This window comes from Girardinichthys multiradiatus, chromosome 14, assembly GCF_021462225.1.
Source record: "Girardinichthys multiradiatus isolate DD_20200921_A chromosome 14, DD_fGirMul_XY1, whole genome shotgun sequence".
NCBI classification, from domain to species: Eukaryota; Metazoa; Chordata; class Actinopteri; order Cyprinodontiformes; family Goodeidae; genus Girardinichthys; species Girardinichthys multiradiatus.
The window spans coordinates 22,689,993-22,712,354 of NC_061807.1; the positions used below are offsets into that span (position 1 = coordinate 22,689,993).

A 22,362-nucleotide genomic window follows, 5' to 3' on the forward strand; every position below is an offset into this window, starting at 1 on the left:
TAGCTCATCCAGAGTGTTGGGTCTTGAGTCTCTCAACGTTCTCTTCACAATATCCCACAGATTCTCTATGGGGTTCAGGTCAGGAGAGTTGGCAGGCCAATTGAGCACAGTGATACCATGGTCAGTAAACCATTTACCAGTGGTTTTGGCACTGTGAGCAGGTGCCAGGTTGTGCTGAAAAATGAAATCTTCATCTCCATAAAGCTTTTCAGCCGATGGAAGCATGAAGTGCTCCAAAATCTCCTGATAGCTAGCTGCATTGACCCTGCCCTTGATGAAACACAGTGGACCAACACCAGCAGCTGACACGGCACCCCAGACCATCACTGACTGTGGGTACTTGACACTGGACTTCTGGCATTTTGGCATTTCCTTCTCCCCAGTCTTCCTCCAGACTCTGGCACCTTAATTTCCGAATGACATGCAGAATTTGCTTTCATCTGAAAAAAGTACTTTGGACCACTGAGCAACAGTCCAGTGCCGCTTCTCTGTAGCCCAGGTCAGGCGCTTCTGCCGCTGTTTATGGTTCAAAAGTGGCTTGACCTGGGGAATGCGGCACCTGTAGCCCATTTCCTGCACACGCCTGTGCACGGTGGCTCTGGATGTTTCTACTCCAGACTCAGTCCACTGCTTCCGCAGGTCCCCCAAGGTCTGGAATCGGCCCTTCTCCACAATCTTCCTCAGGGTCCGGTCACCTCTTCTCGTTGTGCAGCGTTTTCTGCCACACTTTTTCCGTCCCACAGACTTCCCACTGAGGTGCCTTGATACAGCACTCTGGGAACAGCCTATTCGTTCAGAAATTTCTTTCTGTGTCTTACCCTCTTGCTTGAGGGTGTCAATAGTGGCCTTCTGGACAGCAGTCAGGTCTGCAGTCTTACCCATGATTGGGGTTTTGAGTGATGAACCAGGCTGGGAGTTTTAAAGGCCTCAGGAATCTTTTGCAGGTGTTTAGAGTTAACTCATTGATTCAGATGATTAGGTTCATAGCTCGTTTAGAGACCCTTTTAATGATATGCTAATTTTGTGAGATAGGAATTTTGGGTTTTCATGAGCTGTATGCCACAATCATCCGTATTAAGACAATAAAAGACCTGAAATATTTCAGTTAGTGTGCAATGAATCTAAAATATATGAATGTTAAATTTTCATCATGACATAATGGAAAATAATGAACTTTATCACAATATGCTAATATTTTGAGAAGGACCTGTAGTTGAGTCAGAACATTTGAAACTTAATTTTGTGAAGTTTAATGAGAGAAAAAAAAAATAGTCTGAAAAGACTAAAAACCTTTTCATTAAAACAGTTTATTAATGTCACTTTTAAAGAGCTGTATAATGGTCTGAGGGAAAAACTAGAAGCAGACGCATTTAGGTACTGCTTCTGTAGCTAGTCTGCTGGAGCTGAAAACTCATCTGGAGATTGCAATAACAACAATTTCTGGGTTACAAAAAACCTAAATTAATCAGATATAAGGGCATCTTATATTATGTTTAAAAGGAATAAGAAAGCATTATAGTTCAGTTTAAAGCCAGGGGAGAGGCAAATATTTTTTTAAAACATGTCTCTGTTATACAGACTGTAAGGACTATCTGTATAACAGCTGAGCTGTGCCTATCTACACCCACACATAGACACACAGAGCAGTCACCAAGTCCTCCCATTGGAGGAAAAGTGTTGTAGCTCATTTTTATATAAACGTTCATTCACTCCAGAAAAGAGTTTGTCGACTTTTTTACATCTGTGAATAGTGAGCTGAGATTGATAAAGTTTTATAATATTTTTACTTTAACAGATCAGTGGGACAGCTTAATATGAGATGCTTTGACTGTTGTTGCGCTAATAAAACAGAAGCCTAGCTACTTAAATACTTCCATATCTACAATTACACACCCTCTTTAGAAATTACCACTTATATTGTTTTTCTCTCAGCATTATTTTCCTACTGCAGAACTGTGCTCTACATATTTAATCTGTGGACAGTGGCTCCAGCCTTCTTGTTTTCCCTCTGCCATTTTATTTCACCTTTGCCTTATTTCTTTTACTGTCCCAGCTAATGCATGTTTCACACTGCCATTTGCATCTAAAGGTTAATAATCACTGGCACTTTCCTTCTTAAGGATGGTCCACCGTAAATTACATGAACAGATGTCTGTGCAGAGAAACTTGATGTCCTGCTCTTTGTCTCAACATGTTGTCTTTACTGACAGCAACAGTGGGTTTAATATGGCAAAGACAGGGAGACAAGCGGGTCAATGTTATCTGCTAAAGCACATTGCCCTGAGCTTAGTGCAACTGTCCATTTAACCAAAGCATTGACCTTTCCTTGTAAAACTAGGATGAATAATCAGGGGTGCAGGGCTACTGCAGGAGAAAGGTTGTCATTTTAAATTTTAACTGGACTTGTGGCTGATGGTCCAGTATTCTGCTTTTGTTTATTTGGTAATAACACAAAAAAGAAAGATGCACTTACTTACATAATTATTTATGAAACACTTTAAGACAACCACAGCTGCAAAAAAGTGCTGTACGTGTAAAATCGAGGAAACATTAAAACATTAAGTAAAGAACAATAAGAACAAACAATTGAAACAACAAAAAACTCAATAAAACAATAAAAAAAACCTGTTAAAACATTAAACAAAAGTTTCAAGCTGTGCCAAAAGCCAAGGAATAAAAATGTGTTTTAAAAGTGGACAGCTAGGAGACATGTGTGATATGCAATAGAAGATCATTCCATAAACTGGGAGCGGCAAGAAGGAATAAAGCTCTATCCCCACTGAGGTTCCTTTTAGACCTCGACACCTGCAAGAGCAGCTGATCAGCTGACCTGAGGCGTGGTGGAGCAGTATTCTTGACCGACAGGAGACATTTCACGGAGGACTGGCTGCTGACTCCAGGGTAAAGAGCATTTCCGTAGTCAAGCCGGGATGTAATGAGAGCATAAATTGCTTTTCAAGGTTTTGGTTTGAAAGAATCACCTTTACCTTTACCTTTACCAACTGCTTAAGGTGATTAAAAAAAACTCGACTTGAACACTGCACACACAACACACAATTACTCAAATGGTTGAAGGTCATTCAAACACAGGTTACCATCACATCAATGTGGCCTGCCTACTCATATCCTGGATTGAATTTGGAATTCAGAAAGTTAATAAAGCAATTAGGACACTGTCTTGAGATATCCTTTTTGTGGAGCAAAACTACCCTGGCACATGTAGGCAACCATCAGTTCCATAAGGTACAGTACAGAGCAAAAGTTTGGACACATCTTCTCATTCAAAGAGTTTTCTTTATTTTCATGACTATGAATATTGTAGCTTCACACTGAAGGCATCAACACTATGAATTAACACATGTGGAATTATATACTGAACAAAAAAGTGTGAAACAACTGAAAATATGTCTTATATTCCAGGTTCTTCAAAGTAGCCACCTTTTGCTTTGATTACTGCTCCACACACTCTTGGCATTCTGTTGATGAGCTTCAAGAGGTAGTCACCTGAAATGGTTTTCACTTCACAGGTGTGCCCTGTCAGGTTTAATAAGTAGGATTTCAAGCCTTATAAATGGGGTTGGGACCATCAGTTGTGTTGTGCAGGAGGTGGATACAGTACACAGCTGATAGTCTCACTGAATAGACTGTGAATTCTAAGTAAAGGAAAATGAGTGGCCATCATTACTTTAAGAAATGAAGGTCAGTCAGTCCGAACAATTGGGAAAACTTTGAAAGTGTCCCCAAGTGGAGTCGCAAAAACCATCAAGCGCTACAAAGAAACTGGCTCACATGAGGACCGCCCCAGGAAAGGAAGACCAAGAGTCACCTCTGCTGCGGACGATAAGTTCATCCGAGTCACCAGCCTCAGAAATCGCAGGTTAACAGCAGCTCAGATTAGAGAACAGGTCAATGCCATACAGAGTTCTAGCAGCAGACACATCTCTAGAACAACTGTTAAGAGGAGACTGTGTGAATCAGGCCTTCATGGTAAAATAGCTGCTAGGAAACCACTGCTGAGGACAGGCAACAAGCAGAAGAGACTTGTTTGGGCTAAAGAATACAAGGAATGGACATTAGACTTGTGGAAATCTGTGCTTTGGTCTGATGAGTCCAAGTTTGAGATCTTTGGTTCCAACCACCGTGTCTTTGTGCGGCACAGAAGAGGTGAACGGATGGACTCTACATGCCTGGTTCCCACCGTGAAGCATGGAGGAGGAGGTGTGATGGTGTGGTGGTGCTTTGCTGGTGACACTGTTGGGGATTTATTCTAAATAGAAAGTACTTCTGGATCAGTGCTTCTTTGTTCTCTTTGTGTCTCTGCTCTGTTCTCTCAAACCCCCAGTCGGTCGTGGCAGATGGCCGCTCACACTGAGCCTGGTTCTGCTGGAGGTTTCTTCCTGTTAAAAAGGAGTTTTTCCTCTTTGCTGTCGCTACATGCATGCTCAGTATGAGGGATTGCTGCAAAGTCAACACCAGTGACTGTCCACTGTCTCTACATGCTCATCCAGGAGGAGGGAATGCTGCAAGTCACTGACTGGATGCAATCTGCTGGGTTTCCTTAGATAGAAAAACGTTTTATCCAATTTGAATAAAAAGCTAACTCTGACTGCACTGTTCAATTGTTAGGATTAATTGGAATGTATGTACCTGACTGTTGTGAAGTGCCTTGAGACATGTGTTGTGAATTGGCGCTATATAAATAAAACTGAATTGAATTGAAAATTGAAGGCATACTGCACCAGCATGGCTACCACAGCATCTTGCAGCGGCATGCTATTCCATCCGGTTTGCATTTAGTTGGACCATCATTTATTTTTCAACAGGACAATGACCCCAAACACACCTCCAGGCTGTGTAAGGGCTATTTGACCAAGAAGGAGAGTGATGGGGTGCTGCGCCAGATGACCTGGCCTCCACAGTCACCGGACCTGAACCCAATCGAGATGGTTTGGGGTGAGCTGGACCGCAGAGTGAAGGCAAAAGGGCCAACAAGTGCTAAGCATCTCTGGGAACTCCTTCAAGACTGTTGGAAAACCATTTCAGGTGACGACCTCTTGAAGCTCATCAACAGAATGCCAAGAGTGTGTGGAGCAGTAATCAAAGCAAAAGGTGGCTACTTTGAACAACCTAGAATATAAGACATATTTTCAGTTGTTTCACACGTTTTTGTTCAGTATATAATTCCACAAGCGTTAATTCATAGTTTTGATGCCTTCAGTGTGAAGCTACAATATTCATAATCATGGAAATAAAGAAACCTCTTTGAATGAGAAGGTGTGTCCAAACTTTTGGTCTGTACTGTATGCCTGAAATGTTGCAACAGGACCTGATTACTGGTCCAACCTGGCATTTAAAATCACTGTCCATTTTAAAACCCAAAGTTAGAGAATATCTGCTTAAAATATAATGCCAAGGGGAATGTTCACAGGAGCCACCAGAACCAAACATTATCACTGCTGTTTCTTACGATAAAAATGTAAGAAGTTCACGTCAATCCAGGTTTTGTTGTCTTTATAAGACACAGCAATAGTGGTTGAATTGAGGGGGCCGTCTGTTTTAAGAGACATATTTATCTCACGGTCAGCAAAGCAATGAAAAAAGATCCCATACTTTCTAAATATTAAGCACAAAGCCAACAGATAAAGGGGAAATAAGCAGGAGACCCAAGATTGAGCCCTGTGGAACTCTGAGATAGAGGAGCAGAGGATGATTTAGAATTGGCTACACATGGTTCTGTCTGCCAAATAAGAACAAAACCAGTATAATGCAGTACCACAAATCCCCACTTGGTGCTGTAGGCAAGATAAACTGTATTTAAGGCAGCACTTAGGTCAACCAGAACAAGAACGACATGATCGCCATAATCATTTGCCATTAGGATGTTATTTAAAGTCTTACTAAGGTAGATTCTGTGCTGTGCTGAGTTTTAAAGCCAGATTTAAAAGCCTCCAGGATATTACGGTCATCTAAAAAGATCTTAACCTGAAAAACTATGAATTTTTCTAAGACTTCAGAAATAAGAGGCAGCTTTGAGATTGCCCTGAAATTTGCCAACACTGTTTGGTCGAGGCCAAGTTTCTTAAGTAGAGGCTGCACCTCAGCATGCTTAAAACAAACATGGACAAAACCTGACAACAAACTGCTGTTTACAATAGAAAGTATCACCTGCCCTAAGTTAGGAAAAACCTTAAAAAAGTCAGGGGGGCAGGATCGCAGGAAGAGCCAGATGGCTAGATGTGGCCGACTACATTGTTTAATGTGGTCAGAGTTACTGGTTCAAATGTATGCAACACAACCAGACAAGGAATCAAGCAAGGGGAGTTACAAGTACAGGCTGAGTTGAGGGCTTCTGTGGTAAAAATGTTATCTATAAAAAACTGCAAAAATTTATTAAATATCTCAGAGGATGCTTTCAGGCAGACAGGCTGTGGGGTCTTAAGAACAGAGTCAATACAAGCATAAGACTGCAAATCCCTGAGAGAACCAAGAAATGAGTTAGCTCTGCTGACTGGTCAAACGTTTTGACAATATTGACTGATCTAAAGTAGGCTTGGGCATGTGATGAGTCCTGCTATGATAACCTTAACTTGAAACCGGCGTAATTTTACTTATCTTAGTGTCTACATACAATTTATATACAAAATTGTGTAACAAGACTTACGTTGTGGCGCTGTTGCAGCAGTAGACCATGCAACCCATGTATAGAGAGGCTTCAGCCCCTTGATGCAGCTGTCCCCTGGTTCAACCCCATGACACTGCAACCTGTCCTGCATGTCTTTCCCCTGTCTTCGCCCCATTTCCTGTCTGCCTACTTTTAATAAATCACAAAAAAAGACCATTAGTGCTGTAAAACAATCCTAAAAAAAAGAAAAGCAGCAATTAGTGTTACCCCTGCTTAAACGCTCTAAATACAGTTACAACAAATGTATCTATAATGGTAATTACTTTTGATTCAATGCATAGACTTAAGAAAGAAGTTGAATAAACACCTGCTAAATTGTTACAAATATAATCACATTATTAAACTTTTTGTCATGTTGCAACTTCATAACGAAGTGTATTTTATTAGTATTTTATGTGATGAGTTAAAAGAATTTGGTGTATTATTTTGAAATTTAAAAAAAAGTGACACATGATTTTCAATCCTTTTTTTAATTCAAAACTAAAAAGTGTAGAAGTCATTTGTGTTCAGCTTCCCAATGTCAGTATTTTTACAGCCACCTTATGCTGCAATAACATGTGCATGTTTGTTTTAGGGTATGTCTCTACCAGCATTGCACACCTGCAGTTCCCATATTTCTTTGCCTATTGAAAATGGATGTACTGCATCTGTGAAAATGAAATTTTAAGTCGTTCTTCCCCATCAACTCTGACCAGCCTCCCTGTCCCTGCTAAAGAAAAGCATTTGTGGCTAGATGACACAATGTGGAAAGCTTAGGCAAAAAGCAGTTTCAGTTGTTCTCTTTAAATTGGAAAAAAATGGGTTAAATTGGCATTTTAGGAAATTTTGTACATAACACTTTTATGAACCAATTAAGTCACCTGGATATGGAAACGGCGCACATTTGTTTGCTACCCATCCAAGCTTGAATTATGAGACATCTGTTACAATTTTGAGTTTTAAAATAGGGCCACAATAAAATACACAAGAGACAGTTTTGCTGAACAAATGGTCCATTTTTCTAACATAAATAACACACAGGGCCGATTGAGTAACAATTACCATAAGGAGCTAGTGATGGCTTAAAGCAAAATCAACTCATCTGGAGAAAGAAACAGTCTCTATGGCGACTGGTCTTTGCAAATAGCACTCTGTAGCACCGACCTGAAGGTAAAACTCTAAACAATTTGTTCACAGAATGTTTGGAGTCTGCCGAGATGTTAGCTGCCCTTTTCCTGACCCAAGTCCTGGATGGAGGGGAAGATCAGCCCAGATGATCCTCTCTGCAGACCTAATCATTCGTTGCAGTACGGAACTGTCCTGATTTGTGGATGAGGCAAACCACACAGTGATGGACAAACACAGGACAGACTGAATAATGGTAGATTACTAGCAGGTCCTGTGGAAGGTTGTACTTCTTGAGTTGCCGTAGGAAGTACAGTCTCTGCAGAGCCTTCTTCTGAACATTGTATATGCGTGAGGACCACCTCAGGTCACGAGAAAGGGTTGTTCCTAGAAACTGGAAGTGATCCACAGAATCTTTCCATTTATTTTTTCTGCATAAAGGTTAAAGAGCTGAAAATGGTGTATTTTCATGTGTGGAGAAGCAACTGTTACTGTGTGCCCACAAATATCAGTCAGCCCATGGCACTCCATGGCTGATTGCCCATACCGCTTCGCCGAGGGTTGCTGAGGTTCACAGCTCATAATTGCCAACCCCCTCTTAGGCACCACCTCTATAAAAATGACAACCTCATTTATTTTGTGTTGGCAAAATACAGGCTGAACACTTACTGCTGCTTTGCATGCCTGAGCAAACCCCTACAGGTGCCTCCTAATTATATTAAACTATGAGCTTAAGCTGATGTGTAAACAATGAGACGACATCAGCTCTGCCCATCCAATGCACCGGTGTCGCTCTGATTGATGATAGTTTTGTTAAAATCCACTTGGTTTTTGCTGGAATTATACTTTCACTGAGTGTTGCTCTAAGCTCCAAAATGAATAAAACTTGTGGAATTATGGAAAGTGGGTTGTTTGATACTACTTAGAATCTATATTTAGTTGCTGTGTGGAACAAAATATTAGGATTTAAACACCAAAGGTTATTTCAGCTGTAAATAAAGGGTGGTCTAAAACCTGTGCTGTTTGGATGAGGTTTTTTGTCGATGCCTTGTCAACTTCCTTGATACTTGCTTTTGAGGAAAATCATAAAAGCCGCTATTTTCTAAATCACACAAAAGAAGCATAATCAGCTTTTTACAAGTAAAATAATGATTAACAGTTGTTGTCCTCTATTTATTGCATTTAATGTAACATCTGTTCATCAAGGAGGAGCAATTTGTTCAGAAAAATTGGGAAATCCCTTAAAATTGGTTTCTACGTGTCATGAAAAGCAGAATGGTGAAACAGTATGCGAGTGTGAGAGTGAAGCTGCTGCTGTTTGTTTATGAGAGAAAGGATTTACTCAAGAAAAGGAAACATGGGTTTTGAGTGTAGCTTGATGGCTTCAGGTTTAAATTATTTGGCAACACATCTATGCAGAGGTTTAAATGGTACAAGCTACCATTGGTACAGATTTCTTATGGTTCTGCCATTTTGTTCCACATAAATGTTATACTCGTACTCGTCGTCTTCCGCTTTATCCGGGACCGGGTTGCGGGTGCAGCAGACTCAGCAGAGACACCCAGACGTCCCTCTCCCCAGACAACTCCTCCAGCGGGAGCCCAAGGTGTTCCCAGGCCAGCCGAGAGACACAGTCCCTCCAGTGTGTCCTGGGCCTCCTCCCAGTGGAACACCACCCGAGGAAGGCATCCAGGAGGCATCCGGTATAGATGCCCGAGCCACCTCAACTGGCTCCTCTCGATGTGGAGGAGCAGCAGCTCTACTCCGAGCCCCTCCCGGATGGCCGAGCTCCTCACCCTATCTATAAAGGAGTGCCCGGCCACCCTACGGAGGAAGCTCCTTTCAGCCGCTTGTATCCAGGATCTCGTTCTTTCGGTCATGACCCAAAGTTCATGGCCATAGGTGATGGTAGGAACGTAGACCAACTGGTAAATTGAGAGCTTCGCTTTTCGGCTCAGCTCTCTCTTCAACACAATATAGATGTTATAATGTCAGATAATTATATTTTCTACAAGTCTCTTTGGGAGAGTGTGATCTCTTAAAAAAAAAAAAAAAAAAAAAAAAAAAAAACTCAACAAGCTAATAAAGAAGGCTGGCTCTGTTCTGGGGACTCCTGGAACAGCTGGAGATCATTGTGCAAAGAAGGATTTTTCATAACACGAATAACATAATGTAGAACCCTGAGCATCCTCCCAATGAGACTGTTGTCTGTGTCCCACAGCCATCAGCATCTACAACGGTTCTTGGAAGAAACCTGAATAATATGAGCTACAACAACATTTAATTTCCCTCTGGGATTAATAAAGTATTTTTTAATTGAATTTGAATTTAATTAAACACAATTTAATATCAGATATAACCTAAGATAATACAAAATTGAGGTTTTTTTTTATTACATGAAGCTATTTAAACCAGCCAGGCTCTATAGGAAAATATAATTACCCCCTTGCTTAACCATGAATTATTTGTTATTAACAATATTTGTTGGTTTAGTTTCACATGCCACTCCCAGATCTGGTTGCTGCCAGCCCTGTAGAATCAAGAAGTCGTTTAAATAGAACCTGTCCAACAACATGACGTAGACTAAAAGATCTTAAAAAACAACACATCATGCCCCAATTTAAATAAATTTCAGAACACACAAGAAATAGTTTTTAACTATCAAACTATCAGACTGGAAAGGCTTGGATGATGATCCAAGATGGTGCCGCAGATGGTCGCCTCGGCGTGTTGGTGCGCATTGTTTTGTTTTGTTTTTTGCTTTAAAACGGTCTTCTGTGATGGTACCCAGAGCTCTCTCACCAGAGAAGAACTCATGAACATCAGGGCTACTACACCAGATGAGTTATTTCCCACTTTTCTGCCTACTGCTCTGGAATATTTGGACATTCTGGTCAAAGGTTCCGCTCACCTTTGTTCACGCGGTGAAACGCCGGAAGAGAGGGAAACGGGCTGGGGTGCTGGTACTACTTCGCCAGCGTGGACTACGAACACCGTTACCTGCAATATTTCTCTCTAACGTTCGCTCACTTCCCAACAAAATTGAGGAACTACAACTGTTGTTGGGGAAAAACAGGGACTTTTATTCATCGGCAGTTTTGTGCTTCACGGAGACGTGGCTGTGTGGATTAATACCGGACTCTGCGCTGCAGCTGGCAGGATTCCAGCTCTACAGAGCGGACAGAGACACGGAACTCTCCGGCAAAGCGAAAGGTGGAGGAATCTGTTTTTACCTCAACAGTGGTTGGTGCAACGACGTGACAGTGATTCAGCAGCACTTTTCTCCAGACCTGGAATCCTTCATCATAAACTGTAAGCCTTTCTATTCCCCCCGTGAGTTCGCTTCGTTCATCCTGGTCGGTGTTTACATCCCACCGCAAGCTAACGTGCAGGTCGCACAGCGCATGCTCGCCGACCAGATACTGAGTGGAGTGTGGAGCGGACCAACCCGGACTCCTTAGTAATTGTCGTTGACGACTTTAACAAAGGTAATCTCACCCACAAACTCCCCAAATATAGACAGTTTATAAAATGTCCGACCAGAGAAGACAACATTCTGGATCACTGTTACACCACCATCAGAGACGCTTATCACGCCGTCCCACGTGCTGCACTGGGCCAATGCGACCTCATCATGGTCCACCTGATTCCTGCATACAGGCAGAAACTAAAGCTCTGCAAACCTGTTGTGAGGATGACAAGGAAGTGGAGCAGTGAGGCTGTGGAGAATCTCCAGGCGTGTTTAGGCTGTACAGACTGGGATGTGTTCAGGACTACTACCAACAGTCTGGACGAGTACACAGAGGCTGTGACTTCCTACATCAGCTTCTGTGAGGACAGCTGTGTACCATCATACACCAGGGTGAGTTAGAACAACGACAAACCCTGGTTCACAGCTAAACTCAGAAGGTTAAGACTGGATAAGGTAGAGGCCTTCAGGAGTGGGGACAAAGACATATACAGAGAGGCTAAGTACAAGTTTGGCAAGACAGTGAAAGAGGCCAAACGACTGTACTCTGAGAAGCTCCAAAACCAGTTCTCAGCCAATGACTCTGCGTCTGTCTGGAAAGGGCTCAAGCAAATCACCAACTACAAGCCGAAAGCCCCCCACTCCATCAACGACCGACATCTCGCAACCGACAGTCCTGCAACCATCCCCCACGACGCCCCCCAACAGCTGCAGCCACAATCCACCACCCCCACCTCCCCAAACTCAAGAGGGGCCTTGGCACCTCCAACCCCCACCCTGAAGTTCCCCCCCACCAGCCCCCTACCCACACCGAGGACGGTTCTTTCCATCCAGGAGAGGGACGTAAACAAACTCTTCAGGAGACAGAACCTCCGGAAAGCTGCTGGTCCAGATTCTGTCTCACCAGCCAGCCTGAAGCACTGTGCTGATCAGCTGTCTCCAGTCTTCACAGATATTTTTAACACTTCACTGGAGACATGTCATGTGCCAGCCTGCTTCAAGTCCTCCACCATCGTCCCTGTTCCCAAGAAGCCAAGGACCACAGGGCTTAATGACTTCAGACCCGTCGCCCTGACCTCTGTGGTGATGAAGTCCTTTGAGCGCCTTGTGCTCTCACACCTAAAAGACATCACTGACCCCCTCCTGGACCCCCTGCAGTTTGCCTACAGAGCCAACAGGTCTGTAGATGATGCAGTCAACCTAGCCCTTCACTTCATCCTCCGGCACCTGGACTCCACAGGAACCTACGCCAGGATCCTGTTTGTGGATTTCAGCTCTGCCTTCAACACCATCGTCCCAGTTCTGCTACAGGAGAAGCTCTCCCAGCTGAGTGTGCCCGACTCCACCTGCAGGTGGATCACTGACTTCCTGTCTGACAGGAAGCAGCGCGTGAGGCTGGGGAAGCACATCTCTGACTCCCTGACCATCGGCACCGGTTCCCCCCAAGGCTGTGTTCTCTCTCCTCTGCTCTTCTCCCTGTACACCAACAGCTGCACCTCCAGTCACCAGTCTGTCAAGCTTCTGAAGTTTGCGGACGACACCACCCTGATCTGACTCATCTCTGATGGTGACGAGTCCGCGTACAGATGGGAGGTGGACCATCTGTTGGACTGGTGCAGCCAGAACAACCTTGAGCTCAACGCTCTAAAGACAGTGGAGATGGTTGTGGACTTCAGGCAGAACCCAGCCCCACCTGCCCCCATCACCCTCTGTGACTCCACAATTGACACTGTGGAATCTTTCCGCTTCCTGGGAACCATCATCTCCCAGGATCTCAAGTGGGAGCCAAACATCAGCTCCCTCATCAAGAAAGCCCAGCAGAGGATGTTCTTCCTGCGGCAGCTGAAGAAATTCAACCTGCCAAAGACTATGATGGTGAAATTCTACACAGCCATCATTGAGTCCATCCTCACCTCCTCCATCACCATCTGGTACGCCGCTGCTACAGCCAAGGATAAGGGCAGGCTGCAGCGTGTCATTCGGTCTGCTGAGAAGGTGATTGGCTGCAGTCTACTGTCGCTCCAGGAACTGTACACCTCCAGGACCCTGAAGCGGGCAGGGAAGATTCTGGCTGATCCCTCCCACCCCGGTCACAGACTCTTTGAGACTCTCCCCTCTGGCAGGAGGCTGTGGTCCATCCGGACCAAAACCTCACGCCACAAGAACAGTTTTTTCCCATCTGCCACCAGCCTGGTTAACAAAGCCCGGAAACCACCCTGACATCTTATACTGCTCTATACTTACTCTCACTCACTTAAAACTGTGCACATATATTTATATTATATTGTAGATATGTTTATACTGTTTAATTTGTATTGTATTGCACCGACTACGCCAAAACAAATTCCTTGTATGTCCAAAAACGTACTTGGCAATAAAGCTTTTCTGATTCTGATTCTGTTATAAAGCCATTTCTAAGGCCTTGGACTCCAGTGAGCCACAGTGAGAGCAATTATCCACAAACTGAGAGAACAGAACAGTGGTGAACCTTCTCAGGAGTGGCCGGCGTGCAAAAATTGCACCAATAGCACAGAACCTAGAACATCAGAAGCACTGCAGGCCTCACCTAAAGACAGTGTTTTCAATAATTGTAAATAAACTGAGCAAAAGTGCTGTCTATGAGATAGTTCTAATGTGAACCCCACTACTTACCAGAAAGAACATAAAGGTCTGTCTTTTGGGTTCTGTGGACTGATGAGATGAAGAGAAACTTTGCAACACTAACACAACATTTCAGGACATGAAAATCATACCGACAGTCAAACATGGAGGGACTGATGGATAGACAGGCGGAGGAACAGATGGCTCAAGGATGAATAGACAAATCTATAGATTATTGGATGGACAAACAGGTGCATGAATGGATAAAAGAGGTCCAGCTTAAAGCCAGGTTGCTAAACAATTGTTAATGGAGAATGAGATACAGATATTTCTGCATACTTATCCAGACCGGAAAACTACTTAAATTGCATGCCTGCAACAACCAGTAGAGAGACATTTGAAGTAGTTTATAAGCCCAAGTGTAAGATAGTATCCAGAGCATGTAGCCATGAACAGAACACCATCACTGTAATACAGCACAGTGTTGCCTGTTCTAGAAACTAATCAATACCTGTTGCATTTCGTTACTTATTTTGCCTTAATTCTAAACTGAATTCTCCAAAAAACAGAAAAGATTTGACCAAACAAAAGCAGAATCCCACTGATCATCTTCCTCCTTGTAGTGTGGAACATACCAGCTCTGGGCTGCTGAATGTAATTAAAATGTGTTAGCTTTTCCATCCATGCACCATTTATAATAGTGCAATTGAGTAAGCGATGAGTTACGATTCCTTTCATGGAGCCAACATAATATCCTGCCGTGATGATTGCAGTTAGGGTGGATTTTACAACAGAGATGTATGCTGAAGCGTGGACTGGGAAGCAGAGCAATCAAAATAATCAAATTGAATGCAGACATATTGTTGCTCCAGCTGTAAAGTACTACTTGTTCTTCTCGTTGAATCATTTTTTTAAAAGCTGTTAAGTGTGTTTTTTACATACAATTCAAACGGTGCATTACTATACATTTCAATATCAGGGTTTTCACATTCTCCGTGACTTCTCCAAACTTCACCGTTGACGGCCCCGCTCTCCGTTGTCAAATTACGGAACAACTCCAATTTTCTTTTCCATTCCAGTCTGTCTTGCTCCGCCCAGGTCAACCTATGTACCTCTCACGGATGCTTTCTTCGGACTCCAAGGAACTTGAAGCGGGCACATGTTGCACTTGAATGACAGTAATGTAGTTAATTATATAATTATAATATAACTTTTACCTTAATGCATAATGTTTCAGATACGTTTTGAACAGCATGACGCCCCCCCCCCCCTCCAAACCCTGAATATGATAAAACTGGTCAAATGTAAAAACAAAATGAAACTCATCTCAGATGTCAGTTAATTTAAATACAAAATTTGTTAAAGTTTACATACTTTTTTAACATAATGTATTTTTTGTTGTTTTTTCTGTTTTGTTTAGCCTAGTTAAGACACTTCTGTTGTGCCTGGTTACAGAGAGGCTTAACGCAGTTGTAGCCCTGATTTTGGATATGTGCATATGTAGTGGTTTTGGATGCACTGACACCATAGGCCGTCCATTCTTTGTGAATGGACTTTACTTCACAATGATATCCAGGCTACAATTAACCCTGTAGCTTCCTCACCTGTTTCTATCAAGCTTTTCCTTCCACTAAACTTTCCACTAATATGCTTGGATACTGCACTCTGAACAGCCACCTTCTTTAGCCTTTTTTTGGCCTTTTTTTTGTCTTAGTCTCCTTGTAAATGGTGTCAATGAATGTCTGCTGGACATCTGCCAAGTCAGCCATCTTCCTTGTGGTGTAGGTCATAACTTAACATTTCTTTAGTAAATATCGCTTTTTTTATTGACCATATGTCATCAAATTTTCTGAAAACCTGTATTTTGGGTTTTCTACTGTTGTAAGCCATCCTCATGACTAACAGAAATACACACTTGAAATACACCACTCTGTGTGTAATGAAGCTAGAATTTTCACCTTTTGAGTTAAATTACAAAATTAAATGAACTTTTCAATGATATTCTCATTTATTAAGTTGTACCTGTAGAGTAACCACAGTTGATGTTGAGAAGGCTGACTCTTTGTGGAAGGCCAGCAGATGGTAGTATTTTCTCTCTTTTGTTCCCATAAACTAACCATGTAAATCAGCCACTTTTTTGTCATGGTCACTTTCTGAGTCTGGTTTTTTTTCTTTCTGCTTCATCTCGGTGGATTTAAAGTAATACAATCAAACTGTTACATGAAATATATTTTAATATTTTAAGCAGACATATACTCACATATACTCAACCTAGTTCTTTTTTCCCTCGATAGATAGACTGATAGAATGACAATTTGCTATTGAAATATACACTGGTATTATTTTTATATAATCATTGGTTGGCCGTTACTTAAACCTCTTTTATTAAGCGGATAAAAAACCTGTTTGTGCATTAAGAGGTGAGCTGTACATGATTAACATGTACATTTCAGAACAGTCCCTGCTTGTTCAAATACAGCTACCTTACTTGCATCTTTTTTCTCTTTGTCTACTTTCTCAGTCTTTCTGCAACAACAGAAGCGTACCATTTACCTGATTTATTAATATTGCTAAACACCACAGTAGTCAACAATTGTAATAAATTCCCGTGACAGTTTCATATTTTAGGAGGTGCAGCTGAAGTTAATGCACTTCTATAGAGAAGTTGTGGCTCTTCTTGCAGAGTGCCTCTTGTCGCTGCTCTCCCTTCATCGCTCTTTCGCTGATATCCACTCCCTCTCATCATCCCTCCCCTTTACATTACATAGAGGAAGGGTGTTCGCCTGAAAGAGCAGCAGAGAGTCACAAACTGTCACAGAGGAGCTGGATTTTCTGCTCTTCTGCTTGTACACAGCTGTCACTTGTCTCCTTTGAGGGGGAAGAAGGTAGTGTGCGTGGACTTTTAAGGTCATCTTTTCCAAGTTTTAACTGACGTCTTCATGTGTTTAAGATTCTTATCATCTGGCTCTTAACTGGTGGGTAGGGGGGGGCTCATCTTAACCTGACACAGACTGGATTTAGGGAGCAGAGGGAGAACGGAAGGGGGAGGGTGTCTGGACTTGCCCGGCCAGTGCTCGCAGCGCTGGAGTGGGTGCTGGGGAACTGGAGCGCAGGACCGGGTGGGAGTGCTGGTCCTGGCAACAGTTCAGAAGGGGAAGACGCTGGCTCAGGATCCGGGTTTGGGTCAGGGTATGGTGGCCTGGAGTGGGCGGAGGGTGGAGCGATGCTGAGTGCCATCTGGGAGACGGAAGGACTGCAGACGGTGGGCATTGTGGTGCTAGTGTTCGCCTCCATCAAGCTCCTGCACATCCTGGGGCTCATCAGCTTCTCAGAGGGTAAGACTCTGAGGATGAGAATAAGACGAAAGACATAGGGAGAAAGATAGAGATTAATGTAAAAACAGCCATTTGTACAATTTTCCACTTTGTTTTTGGATGCTTGTGTATTTCTTTGAGTAGCATTAGTTTTGAAAAACAATTCTCAGAAAAAGAGTTTGAGATCTAAATAATACTCAGTATCAAAGAGACAAATGAGCTTTTATTTCAAGATTGAAACAGAAAATGTCAAAAATCCTGTTTTTATTAGAATGCAATGTGATTTGAGGTGGGAGGTTATAGTGCAGAACCAAACTCTTGAGAAGAAATAGCTGAATTTACATTTAACGTTATATGTGGGCACTTTGAAAAGTGTGAACTTCTAAAAACCAGTTCTTTAGAGAACTTTTCAATAAATCTTTTAATCTTCTTCTAATTAGAACAATACATCAGATGCTGCAGGAGCTACACAGGGAATGTGAGGTGTAAAACTGCAGGGAAAAGGTGTTATGAGCTGAACTGTGAGACATGTTTTCATTGCGTTATTTCAAAAAGAAAGACAGATGCGTTTTCATTTCATGGAAACATTAAAGCTCCCGCAGAGTGTTTGCATGCTTCATTTAACAGGTACGAGTTGCTTTTCCGATATATAGACTTCTGTGGCGAACTAACACCTGCGATAAAGGCTGCCTCTCAGCTTCTGCTTTGCCTGTTGACTTGATCCGTTTTCACACACGTGTCCCAGAGTTTCATTACTTTCAGAAAGTCCCTGAAATCATGGAGCCTGGCAAGCAGACGGCTCAGGTATTGATGTCTGCATGCGTTTCCAATCATGTCACAGAGAGAAAGAAAATGGGCCGTGGAATAGAAAGAAAGCAAGAGTGAAAGACTGGGAATGGGATTTAAAATGAGGATGAATTTATATCTCATTGTGAGGTGAATCATATCACAGATCTGTTTGACAAAACTACACTAACTCTCATTCTTAAAGAAAAACATGATTGAAATGTAAGTATGTATGATAACAAATTATACCAGCAGGGCTTACTACTGGTTGGTTCAGAGGCTGGGAGATGCAAGTGTTTAAGTAACATAAAAATATAACCGTGTTTATAGATTTTTATATATTTTTATATATTTCTTCAAATCGTGTGCAAATTATTCACAGATCATCACAGTTTAATGCTTATTTTAAATGTTATTTCATTTTTATTTTAAGTATTTTCCTCATTAAGGAATTGTATTTGTTCTGGCTAAAAAAAATATTCCAGTCATTTTGTCTCATTTAAAAAAAGTTGTTAATAAAATAATAAAAACTAAGTTAGTATGTAAGACTTACAACATTAATTTCAACTTTTTGTTCAAACTCATCTAATCATTTAAAGGGAATTGAAGTTTGTTTTTATTATATGTACCTGATCAACTTAATAAATCAAAAATTAAGGAAAGGTGTAAAACATGTTAGTAAGACCAGCGATGTTGTATGGCTTAGAGATAGTGGCACTGAGGAAGAAACGGGAGGAAGAGCTGTAGATGTTGAGGTTCTCTTTGGGAGTGACGGGGAGAAATAGGATTAGGAATGAGTACATCATAGGGAAAGCTCATGTTAGATGTGTTGGAGATGAAGCCCGAGGGGCCGCACGGAGAAGAGGAATAGTGAGTACATCAGTGCAAGGATGCTGAAGCAGGAAATGCCAGGTAGGAGGCCTAGAGGAAGATCAAAGAGAAGATTTATGGATGAAGTGAAAGAGAACATGAAGGCAGTGGGTGTGAGAGAAGAAGATGCAGAAGATAGGGTTAGATGGAGACAGATGGCTCACTGCGGTGACCCTTGAAAGGGAAAAGTTGAAAGAAGAATATCCAAATTTTTTGAGATTATGCTTCTGCAATAAACTATTAATTTATTTGAAGGCTTTTTACACAACTTTATCAGGGTTGTCAGTAAGTGGGGAAGATTTATATCTAAACATCACATCATAAGAGGAATATTTTACCCTCCTTTCAATGTTTAAAGTACTTTATTTTGCATATTTAGGTGTTTTATATGCATGAGACATTGTCATAGCTCAACAGTAAATTGTGATTAAATGACATAAGTAATATAAATTAAATTTCATAATGATGTCCTAATCTGATCTCACATATTGGAGGGATATTCAATTGGTCAAATTGTTGTCGCAGACATAACACTCATCTCTGCTGTTGGCTTAGTCTATTTGGTTTTATGTTCGCCACACTGTAATGCAGCTGCTACAGGACAGGATGGACCATGCCAACATGGATGTCAAATATTAAAATAGAAGATGATAGGAGTTCAGTTTCTACTTGCTACATTTGCAATTTGGGTATTTATTACCACCAGTAATACATTTATCTCTGTCAATTCTGAGTATAGTGAGCTCAGAGACATTTTATATACGTTTATATGTATGTATGTATGTGTGTGTGTGTATGTATGTGTATATATATATATATATATACGTACACACACACACACACATATGTATATGTATATATATATATATATATATATATATATATACATATACATATGTGTGTGTGTGTATGTATGTGTATATATATATATATATATACGTACACACACACACACACATATGTATATGTATATATATATATATATATATATATATATATAGTATATATATATATATATATATATAGTATATATTAGAGATTTCTTCTGATTATGCTACATGGTCCCATGTGACTGTTTCAAGCATTTCCAGTAATTGGTAATGAGTCTTTCACATCTCTTTGGAAAAAATTTAGCCCAATTTTCTTTGCAGAATTGTTTTGAGTCACACTGATGGATATAAACAACCCGTTTAAAAGCACACCATGGCGTCTTAATGGAATTTAAGATTGAACAATGGCTGGGTGTTCAAAAACCTCTTGGGGTCATGTTGTTCCATTAGTTTTATACACAGGACACACAAGTGCCTATGCGCTTCACTTTTACATAAGTCCAACATTTCTGACAGCTCTTGTCAAAGCTTAAATTTTGAATACCTTTTTTGTTGTTTTTTATTGAATCCCTGAAGGACACAGTTACATTGAAAATGCATGCTCTGCTTGGCATTCACACTAACAGACTTTCACAGCTGGAAGCTGCCCAGTACGATCACGTCTCTCTGCTCTCGGCCACCTGAGCAGCTCCATAGGGGCGTCTGGGGGGACAAAGATAGTACTTGAAAAGTCTCTGTGGAGTAAATGTTTTGGGAGCTTCACAGCTGGGCTTCAGATTTGAAATGGCACCACCACAGTCACAGCAAGCTGAGAGCATGTCCCTCATGTGTTTTATGTGCTATTGCTCACATCTTTACTGTATAGCGTCAGTCAGAAGCTAAAAAAAACTGTATGCTTTGTAAAAATGGAGTCGCAGCAGATAAACACATTGAATTTTCTGCAGGGATTTTACTCTGATCTTTGCTGCAGAGACTGTGAAAGAACTCAGGCCTGGAAGTTTGTCATCAGCCTGTCCCTTTCACTGACACACTTTTTTATTTTCACAGAAACATGACGAGGTGTTTGCCTCAGATTCTGCACAATCAAAGCGCTCAACTGTAAATACAGGTAGCAAGAGACTGTGTTTCGGGTTTAGTTATGATTTGACGTGAGAATGTGCTCCTGCTGTTTCTTTCTCTTATCCATCCATTCATTCATCCATGAAGGGGATGAGAGGTGGAGATTGACTAGGCAACTTTCAATGGCATTGTGTCAGTTAATTGGTTTTAGCATGAGCACATGTTGCTAGACGGTTTATGAACACCATGATATTCACCAATCAGAGGTTTGTGGCCAATTTCTGAACTCCAGCATTTTTTTAAATATAAGACTTAAATATTAGCCCCTTTCATTTTTCCTTCAAGAAATATAACTAACAATATCCCTCTCTGAGCTGTTGGTAATTATTCACATAATGAGCAGGGTGAGCTCAATGCAAGGGAGCAGCCACTCTAAAACAGGGTTTTACTAATATTTTAAAACCAATATGGAATAATTTTGTTAACATTTTTAACTATGCTTAGCTTGTTTTATTAGCATGGTTAGCATTGCTTCTGAAAAGCTGCCAACATTACCAAATCCAGCATGGCTAATTACAAACACAGGTTGAAAGCTCAATACAGTTAAACATCTTCGTTTTACTCTGTTCAGCCTCCTTGTAATCTTGATTATTTACAAAATGGCAAAGGAACACAATGATCAGCACTCGCTGAAATGTAACTGTCTGCTGTAACAGCTGATATGCCTCGATAGAAACTCCTTTGCATTTAAACAGCTTCTTGCACTTTTTGGTGAGGTAGCTGTGTATCTTCTGCCAATCTGAAGTGTGTGTGTTTGATTCCAGCGTCCCCCTCGGACATGTCGACGTACCCTTGGGCCAGGCACTTAACTCTAAGTTTCCTTCCATGCTGCATATCACTGTATGAATGTGTAAGAACATCGCACCCTTTTCAGCTTGCAGAAAATGTCATGAACAGGCCAGAAGGATAATGAAAAAATGCTGTAAGCATGCCATTTCTTTCCAAAAAGGCCATTTTGCCTGACTCTCTTACCTTGCTACAATATACAGAGTAGCTATTTTCAAGGTTTTTGTAGTTGCATAAATTTTACTGATTGCAGTTTATAATTTGAGGCACTGGATTTCACTGTATCCCACATGCTGAGCCTTTAAAACGTAATTCACCCAGCACTTATTTAGTGTCTGAAGTTTACGTCTTAAACTTAATTCTCGGTGTACTAAACACCAAACATGTCTTTTACATTTTAATGATGCAAGACTGTGAGATGGCCTTTTTGCTGCTGTTTGCTGGTATTTACCATGATCCAAGTGGACCTGACGTGTATGTCACTGATAATCAGATCTCCCTGATAATAAGCCCAACAGGTGGTTTTGCTTTGCCTTAGACTCCGATGGTCACACTGTTCAAGTTGAGTTTAATATTGTTGAAAGTGAGCAGGGTGTGATAGATTTAAGACATTCACCACAATAAAATATCGGAGGCACATTTTCATTTTGTTAAGTGCAGCCAGTGCAGTTGCTGCATTTTTATGTGATTGTTTTGTGTCAAGCATTAATCAATGTAGTTGAGTAAGCTGAATTTATGTTTTTCATATATTAGTTGTTTGTATTCACCATACATCCATCAAAGTTAGCAGGGGATGTATAT

General features: G+C 41.4%; 1 protein-coding gene across 7 annotated transcripts in view; it reads left to right on the forward strand.

The window, feature by feature from the left end:
- Nucleotides 1-22,362, forward strand: part of kcnip4a (potassium voltage-gated channel interacting protein 4a) — a 205,081-nt gene that overhangs the window by 142,306 nt on the left and 40,413 nt on the right. Inside the window, exon 1 of one of the 7 annotated variants that reach the window (XM_047385321.1) lies at nucleotides 16,658-17,191. The exons of the other annotated variants lie outside the window; for them this stretch is intronic. Coding sequence (XP_047241277.1) covers nucleotides 17,080-17,191 — 112 coding nt within the window. The 5' untranslated portion in view covers nucleotides 16,658-17,079. Of the gene's footprint in view, nucleotides 1-16,657; nucleotides 17,192-22,362 lie in introns of those variants that run through there. 7 annotated transcript variants of the gene reach the window in all.